This window comes from Sinocyclocheilus grahami, unplaced genomic scaffold (genome assembly GCF_001515645.1).
Source record: "Sinocyclocheilus grahami isolate Dianchi unplaced genomic scaffold, SAMN03320097.WGS_v1.1 scaffold216.1, whole genome shotgun sequence".
NCBI lineage: Eukaryota > Metazoa > Chordata > Actinopteri > Cypriniformes > Cyprinidae > Sinocyclocheilus > Sinocyclocheilus grahami.
The window spans coordinates 86,205-95,795 of record NW_015505395.1 but is presented as its reverse complement, the minus strand read 5'-3'; the positions used below and the strand labels follow the sequence as shown (position 1 = coordinate 95,795).

At 45.5% G+C, this 9,591-nt stretch overlaps 1 protein-coding gene across 1 annotated transcript; it reads left to right on the top strand.

Moving 5' to 3' along the window:
• Positions 1-4,346: 4,346 nt before the first annotated feature.
• On the top strand, positions 4,347-5,803 carry LOC107596263 (G-protein coupled receptor family C group 6 member A-like). The gene is made up of 3 exons (XM_016286961.1): positions 4,347-4,358; positions 4,896-5,183; positions 5,339-5,803. The coding sequence occupies exons 1-3, from the start codon at positions 4,347-4,349 to the stop codon at positions 5,801-5,803; spliced, it is 765 nt and encodes a 254-aa protein (XP_016142447.1).
• Positions 5,804-9,591: the final 3,788 nt, after the last annotated feature.

Genomic DNA, 9,591 nt, shown 5'->3' with positions numbered 1-9,591 from the left:
ATATATATATATATATATATATATATATATACTGTATATTTGATAACTATATTGTCATAATATATAATATTATATGGTCAGTAAACTGTAAGTAAACTAACCCTGAAACATAGGTTGCCGTGATTTTGCCAGGTAAGACATGTTCCTGGATCAACATCTTTTGTTGATCCTGGATCAACATTACTGTCCAAAAATATAGACTAAACCCAATCCCTACCCCTAAACCTAACCCTACCCATAATTTATTCCTAAAATCAGTGTGAAATAATAGCTGATTAACAAGGGGGTAGAAGCACCTAATCCTGATTGTAAGCCTAAAACAGATATTTCACTGAAAAGTTATCCCTCAATTCTGATTGGTTAATTGGAATGTTGTTCCAGGATCAACAAGGATATTGATCCAGGAACATGTTGTACTTGGTAAAATCACGGTCACCCATGCACATACATGCACCCACATTCTCAATAAACAGAAATATGCATGTTGTAAGAAAAAGTGAAGACGTCGAAGATCTTGATGAAGAATAACTTTTATTACAGTGTAGCGTCTGATTCGCGTTTGGTGTGAACGCACCATTAGAGTTTACCCGCAATGTAAAGGAAGTTGCTCCTGTTGTTACAGCTGTGGTCTGTATGTTAATTAAGTTCTGACACCCCTTTTGTCTGAGGTGGTTCTCAGTGTCCCACACCTGCTCCCATTCTACAATTGGTCACCATTTGCTCAGGATGTGATCATCCCAAGTGATCTACAAACAACATAACTGTTGACTTTCTTCTTCTCTATAATAATTAAGCCATTTTGGGAAATGAGCATGATCAAACATATTGTGGAGTGGAATCTGGGTCGGGGCAGACTATGGATTCTTACAGTCCCCCCTCTGATGCTCTTGGCCCAAAAGAAGCATCACACTCACTCCCGTTACACAGATTACACCTCCCTTACAGGGCAGGTCCCCAGTGGCGGTGAAGCCCTGCCTTAAGTTGCCCCTGAAGCCCTGCCTTAGGTTGCCCCCCTCTGGCCAAAGGAGAATCTTACCCATCATTGAGTCTACACCTCATGCACACTGGTTGTCGCTCCATCCAATTTGGCAAAATCATCATAGGGACTTCTCTCAAATTTGGCAAAATGACACACAAACATTTTTTGGGGGTTTGGGAGAGGAGCACTTGAGAACCATAACAGCAAAAGAGATTTTCTAAATGTACTAAACATTATGACAGTACAAACCTAGCCAAAGGCCAAAAGAGCAAAAACATCAGTCAACAGGCAACATAGTGTGTGTGTGTGTGTGTGTGTGTGTGTGTGTGTTGTGTTTGTGTCTGCGTGTTTTTTTTTGTGTTTTCATTTTGTCACTTGCATTGTGTCCATTCTCTCAGTGTGGTGTGGACGTCCTTTGTCTACATGTGTGCATTCAGTAGACAATATTCTACATTCGAGTATGCATATGTTTGTCTCTTTCTGGTGTCATGTGCAGAGAGTCTGTCTTTGCATTTCTCATTTCTTGTTTTCCATCTCAGTGAGAAGACTGCTGTCCACAGTCTCTGAAAATAGTTTGATCTCTTTGTTTCTCTTTTCCATTGTCCATTCATTTCAATTTGGAAAAGTCCTTCTAGCTGTTTTCGCAGTTTGTGAAGTTCCATCAGGTCCATCCATGCCATTGTAGGTCTCAGGGTTTCTAGATCTTTTAAGCTTGGAGGTCTGGAACTTGTAGGTCTGGGAATCTCTCAATTTCTGATTCTGATGATCACTCTGTTCTTTAAGAAGTGCCCTGGCTCCACTTGCCCTGCTGGCCTTCTTGAAGTCCTTTTTCTTCTGGAAGTCCCCTGGCTCCACTGGTTTTGCTGGCCTTTTTGTCCTTCAGATGACCGGATCATCTTTCTAATCACAGAATGCAATTAAATAATTTCTCATTAATTAAATTTTAATATTAATGCCATTAATCACCCCCCTATTGATAGTAAACATATTTTCTAAAATATAATACTATCATAAAATGATTCCTACAGTTCACATCAGCATCTGCTTGTGACTAAGCTACAGTCATGTTGTTCATGCAGTGCTGTGTCTGGCAAGGTGTGAATAGCTTCTTCCTTATTTCCTTTCAACAGTGCCAACTGGGTTTCTAAACTGCCTATCTTCTTAAGCAAATCACGATAGCTCATCCTTAATGTCTAGCAATGTGACCAGCGTTTCCACATGCATAACAGATAGTAACACCTTCTGAATTTACTCTTTCTAATCTCTTTGGTCTCTGATGCAAACCGTTAGATTGTCTAGAACATTCTCGCCTGCCGAATGCAGCAACTGGATGTCTAGATTCTGCAGCTTTCATTTGACTTCTTGCATTGAAATGCTGTGTCATTTTGGAAATGATTTGCCCGCATGGTGTATTTACATCTACATGTTGTAATGCCAAGCCAGCAGAGGGAGCCCTCACCCGAGTACTGACTGTGTTCCACTCCCTCTGCTTCCTCTACACTAATTTCCTGTTTGGTTCCTTTATAGCCAGAGACTGTGCTCATGCTCATCGCGAAGTATTGCCAGTTAAACCTGCCTTACCAAGCGGTCTCTATTGTGATTCTGATTGCCTGTTCAGTGTATGATTCTGCCTGTTTACCGACCTAACGTTTATCTGGATTATTCCCCTTGCTTAGTTTGCCCGATCGGACGGATGTGTGTGTTTGGACCTTTTGCCTGCCTGTAAGTGTTGTTACATTGGATTGTCATTCTGGTTTCGACCTTCTGCCTGCCTTGACGTTCCTGTTCACTGAAACTGTCCACTCAATAAACTCCCGCAAATGGATTCAGACTCAGCCTCAGCGTCCTCATTGCACATGTAGAGCAATGGCTTCTCGCATGTGTGAACTACTTTGTACAATTAATGCAGACATAAACATTAGATTTTGTTTAGTTGCATTGGGAAAACCACTGTAACAGCTAAACATTTCCCACAACCTGGATGCAAATGCTAGAGGGTATTCTCCAATTTCCATTGTCACCTCAGTTATCTTTTTCAAGTTAACCAAATTAGTCCCAGCAAGTTTTAAGTGCAGCTTCTCTCCTTGCACCTTTGTCTGCTCTTTTGTCACGAACTTCCTGTGAGAGAGAGCACTGGTTAATGAGCGTGGTATGCAAATCATAAGAAGTCTACAAGCATCTTCGTCTGACACACTATAAACCTCCACTACCTTCTCCAGTTTTGACAAAAACTCTACTGGATCCATGTTATCAGGCTCAAAAGAACCCACTGCTGTAATAAAACTTTGAAAGTCCATAAAAGACAGTTGTCTAATAGCTTGGCCATTTTCATTTCTTTGATCAAGAACCCTCTCATTTCCAGTCTGTCTTGTTCGCACTGGTGCTATTGGGAATCTCACAGAATCATCTGAGGAATTATGTCGACTAATGGCTTCCTTGCAGTTCTTCTCCACATATTCAGAATTGGATTGAACATTTACCAACTGTCTAGCTGTCCCTTCATACAAACATCTAAATGTTTCCATCTCTGTTTCAGACTATGAAATTTATTTTCTCAATTTCACTATCTGTTCCTTCAAAATAATCTCTTCAACCTCGCAATTTCTCAATGACATGACATGACATAGAATTTAGCTTGACAATTTCGCAACTTGTTTTCAGTTTGAATTTCTTCTAATCTTTTCTTAGTTACCTTGTATGAGGCAAAAAGAGCTTGAAGTGCATTAGCAACTTTTCCCTCTTTGTTTTTAGGCATTTTGGAAACATTTTTGAATCGAGACATAGCCCACTCGTAGCGGTCATCTGCCTTCTCTATCCCATCAAACATTCCCACTGAGCCGTGCTTAGCGATGTATTTAACTATCAACTCTGCCATTTTCACAATCTTACTGAATTGTGTTCAGCAACTCAATAGGCTTCTTTTCCTTCACTGACTGAACATTATCTAGTTTCTTTAAGATACCTGTTAGTCTATGAACAAGATAGCCACACTACGTTGGGTCTCTAAACTTTTCTACACTAAACTGTTAAAAATGTAACACTGTCACAGTAGCCTACATCGGACAAAACCACACTACTTCGGGTTTTATGTTATATTTTTAAAACAGTTTACTTAGCCACAGTAGTCGGGCTAATCAACACAAAATCTCCATAGTTATGAAATAATTCTGTAACCACACTGCATCGGGTCAATTAAGTTACTTTAGAATTTCATCAGCATTATCAAAACTCTGTTTCAGTTACTTTAGAAACAATAGGTCTAATATAACTCTGCTACCACACTACGTCGGGCTGATTCAATTACTTTAAAATCTTAACAGAATTATAACCAATTCAACTTCTGCAACTGTTAAAACAATATATAACAATGTTTGTCACAGTACATCGGACAAAACCACAGTACGTCGGGTCTTCTTTTTTTTTATATTTTCTCAAACAGCCTTTTTCTAGCCACAGTTCCTCGGGCTCAAACTAATATTTATCAGATCAAAACAGTGCCACAATACGTCGGGCAAAAACCACACTGCTTCGGGTTACTGCTTTAAACTTAAGAGTCGTGGTACGTTGGACTCACTATACTATAACACAACTATTATGAAATAATTCTGTGACCACACTACGTCGGATCAATTCAGTTACTTTAGAATTCAATCAGAATTATAACATCTTCATAGTCAGTTTCAACTACGTTAGAAACTTAAAACTTCAGACACAACAGATCTAATACAACTCTGCCACCACACTGCGTCGGGTTGATTAAATTACTTTAGAATCTTAACAGAATTATAAGAGACCAACAACAAGTTTCAGTTACTTTAGAAACTTTAAACTTAAGCACTTTGCTTCAGTTACTTTAGAAACAACAAATATGCTATTGTTTTTATTGCTAATAAAGATTTCCCTCATTTCCGTATAGATTAAATCTCTTTCGCTTGTAAGGACTCTAGCTGTTGTGCATACTATTGAAACGATCAATAACTCCAGCTTCCTCCCGGGTGTGCGACTGGGCTACTACATCTGTGACACTTGCTCTGATGCATCAAAGGCCATTCAGAGCACCGAGCAGCTTCTCGCTGTGAATGGCACACTGCCTGTCCAATGTGAGGTGCTTGAAAGGCCTAATGTAAAAGCAATCATTGGAGCACGTTTCTCAGAAGACTCTCTGGCAGTGGCTCGGCTTCTGAGTCTATACATGGTCCCACAGGTGAGTAACATTATTATGATCATTTAGAGTTAATCTTTAGGTAATTTGATTAAAGTTTGATTCAGGGAATCAAAAACAATTCTTGATGAATCTCAATTTTGTAGCAATAGTGGCAAAAAACAATTAATATTCATTGTCCTTTTCTCTTAAAACAGATAAGCACAACATCATCTGCACAAACGCTTAGTGATAGGGTACGATACCCAGCATTCCTGCGCACCATTCCTAGTGATGTTCACCAAACCAAAGCTCTGGCTAATTTCATGAAACACTTTCACTGGAACTGGGTTGGGGTAGCCTACGGGGATGATGATTATGGGGAAAATGCCTTACAAAGCTTCTTAGCTGAATCAGAAGGTGCAGATATCTGTCATGCTTTTAAAGAAGCATTGCCTCATTACCTAGCTCACAATGAAATCGACAAAAGGATCCAAGAGGTGGCAGAAATAATCAGTTTATCCAAAGTTAAAGTTGTGTTACTTATCTTAAAGGAAGAGCTGGTCTCTAAACTGTTCAAGGAAATGATTCGGCAGAACATCTCGCATACTTGGATCGCAAGTGATCAATGTATAGGTCAATGTCACGAAATATATCTCGAATGGAGGGAATCAACCAAGTAGGTGACTGTAATATAGTTCAAGAGGGAGGAAGGAAGAAGACAGGGTCGGCAGACTGGGATGCAAGTGTTTATTCAAGTCTCTCAGTAAATCCAACAGAACAAGGCGCTCACTGCGCATTCAAACTCTCCGTCAATAACTCAGAATATAGCTCTATATATGCTTTGCTCTAGTAGCCCGGTTTCCCGGGTGGCTCGCATTCCCAGTCAGTCTCTCTCTCCCTTCCATGCTCCAGGTGGCCCCTTTTATCTGGTCTCTCCACACCAATTACTAAAACGAGACAAAGGTGATTATCATTTGCGCTTGACCTACTTGCGCACCGCTCGTCTCCTGTCTCTCTCTCCCGGTGCAGACCTCACTGAACCACGCCCCCCTCGCAACATACCCCCACCGCCCTACTCAGGCCGGGGAGCTGTAATGCTAGATACCAACGGGTGATCCGCGCTTTGGTATCCTTAATGCGGTGGAGCCACTGCAAGGGCGCGTGGTCCGAACAGAGGGTGTACTCCCCTCCCAGGAGATAATAGCGGAGGGTGAGGACGGCCCATCTGATCGCCAGACATTCCTTCTCAATGGTGCTGTGCATCGTCTCCCTCTTTGAGAGCTTCCGACTGATGTACAGCACCGGCCATTCATCCCCCTCTATCTCCTGGGACAGGACCGCGCCCAGCCCCCTGTCCGACGCGTCAGTCTGCAACAAAAAAGGGAGAGAGAAGTCAGGGGAGTGCAGGAGCGGCCCGCCACACAGAGCAGCCTTTATCTGGGTGAAAGCCTGCTGGCACTGCTCCGTCCACTGGACCGGATCTGGTGCTTCCTTTTTAGTGAGGTCAGTCAGCGGGCTGGTGAGGTCCGAATACTTAGGTACAAACCTCCTATAATATCCCGCCAGCCCCAGGAACTGCCTCACCTCCTTTTTGGTCTTGGGTCTCGGACAGGTCGCAACTGCTGCCGCCTTATCAATTTGGGGACGCACCTGCCCGTGACCCAAGTGGAAGCCCAGATACCGTACCTCCACATGCCCAACTGCACACTTTTTCGGGTTGGCCGTTAGCCCAGCCTCTCTCAGCGATCTCAGGACCGCCCGCAGATTCTGCATATGCCGGAGGATCCGGTCCACGAGCCGCTGAAAGGTGGCCGGCGCCCCAAACAACCCGAAAGGAAGCGTTACGAATTGGTGTAATCCAAATGGCGTGGTGAAAGCAGTCTTTTCTTTGGATATTGGTGATAAGGGAATCTGCCAATATCCCTTCATTAAATTCAGTGTCGAGTAAAATCGAGCAGCACCCAGCTGATCAAGCAATTCGTCAACCCGCGGCATTGGATACGCGTCGAACTTCGACACAGCATTCACCTTGCGATAATTCACACAGAACCGGACCGAGCCATCCATTTTAGGCACTAAAACTATCGGGCTCATCCAATCACTGTTGCATTCCTCTATTACTCCCATATCTAGCATGGCCTCTAATTCAGTCTGAACTATTTTTTTTTGTGTTCAGGCAGCATATACGGCCGGCTGCGCACCACCACGCCCGGCTCCATCTCAATGTGGTGCTGGATGAGGTCTGTGCGACCAGGCAGGGGCGAGAACACATCTGCAAACTCTGCTTGCACCTTGGCCACGTCAGTGAGTTGGGAGGGCGAGAGGTGATCTCCTCCTGGGGCCAGAGCAAGAGATTGGCTTTTGGTGTTCACTTCTGGCCCGAGATCTTCCTCTCTGCTCACCGCCATCGCCAACATCACTGACTCCGCCTCGCTCCATTTTTTAAGGAGATTGAGATGGTAAATCTGATGTGCGCCGCTCCTGTCTGAGTGCACTACCTCATAATTGAGATCGCCAACTCGCCGTGTGACCTCAAAGGGTCCTTGCCACTTGGCGAGTAATTTGGAACTAGAAGTTGGGAGTAATATGAGTACTTTCTCTCCCGGTGCAAATTCGCATAATCTGGTTCCCCTGTTGTACAACCGGCTTGGTCTGCCCTGAGCCTGCAACAAATTCTCCATAGAGAGCCCCAAAGTGTTTTGCTCTCAGGTCCAGTACATACTGAATTTCACTTTTCCTCCCAAGCTTCTCGTAGGACGTCCAACACCCCACGGGGCTGACGTCCGTAGAGAAGCTCAAAGGGGAAAAACCCCGTGGAGGCTTGGGGGACCTCGCGCACGGCAAACAAGAGGGGTTCACAATTTTTGCAGTCTTTGTGAACGAACTTCCGAATCATGGTTTTTAATGTGCGATTAAATCGTTCGACCAGACCGTCTGTTTGTGGGTGATAAACGCTGGTGCGAATCGATTTAATGCCCAAGAGTTCGTAAAGTTCGCGGAGAGTCCGTGACATAAACGCCGTGCCTTGGTCGGTGAGAATCTCTTTCGGGATTCCCACCCGGGAGATTAGATGAAACAGGGCCTCCGCTATACTTTTCGCGGAAATGCTGCGGAGTGCCACTGCCTCTGGGTATCGTGTTGCATAATCCACTAGGACTAATGCAAAGTGATGCCCCCGTGCAGATCATTCTAATGGCCCGATAAGGTCCATGCCAATTCTTTCGAAGGGGACCTACATAAGAGGGAGAGGGCACAATGCTGCTTTTGGGGTGGCCGGTGGGTTCAACAGCTGACATTCACGACAAGACGCATTTCTTGGAAAAGCATTTCCCGAGGCTTTTTGGTACCAACAATTGGGTTGTATCTTGTTTTGACTGAGTGTCTTGGGTCACTCTATACAACCGGTCTTTTATAATAGCAAAATAGGGATAGGAGAGCGGTCGAGCCGGTTGGAGAAGCTGCCCGTCGATGGAACGGACCTGTTCAAAAGCATTTCTGAGCATTTCGTCCTGGGACTGCCCCAGGGGAAAATCATTGCACGTTGTGAGGGTTCTCCTCTCAACAGCACTCCGTTCCCCTGTCTCAGTCCCCCTTGGTCCCAGCTCAGCTTCTCCCTCCTGTGCAACCGCCCCCCTCTCCCACGCTCTTTCCTCCCAAGAGACACCCGCACATAAATGCCCCAATAACGCCTTAAAACCGGGCCAATTTGTTCCCAAAATTAGCAGATGTCTGAGGTGCGGGCTAACTGCCACCTCTACTCTATGCTTTTGTCCCCGAAATTGAATAGTCATTAAGGGGTAGTCCACCACATTCCCGTGCACGCACCGAACCTTAACCATGCGGCTCCTATCCAATGCCTCCGGCTGAATCAGGCTTTGATGCATTGAGGTTTGGTTGCATCACGAATCCACCAAAGCCTGATATGTACCCCCCTTAATACTCACGGGTATCTGGTACAGGCCAGCTTGATCGGGGGCAGCCTGCGGGGCATCCGGGACCCGGATCAGTGTCCCCACCTCCATCCCTGGACACCGATCGATAAAATGACCTGGGTCCCCGCAACGCCAGCAGGCCGGCCCAGACCTCCCCGCCGCCCTAGTGGCAGGAAGAGGGTCAAGGAATTGGTGTGGAGTGAGAGGCGGAACGGGAACTGCCGCCGGGCTACTGCTTGCCGGACCCACCCCCCTGGGCGGCACCCTCGGGGCGGCTGTGGGTTCCATCCCTGGACCACCCCTCCAGCGGGGTGGGGCTTGTGGGGGCAGATTCCCTTGGGACCTGGGAAAAGGGACAGGTTTGGAAGGCAGAGAAGACACAGGAGGAGGGAGAGAGAGAGAGACAGATGGCAGGGGTTCGCCGACCCCGGGGCATGCCACCATTTGGTCCTCCGCCAGTTGGATGGCCTGGTTCAGCGTCGTCGGGCGGTGGCACTGGACCCACTGGGCAGTCTTCCTCGGCAGCCGTGCCACGA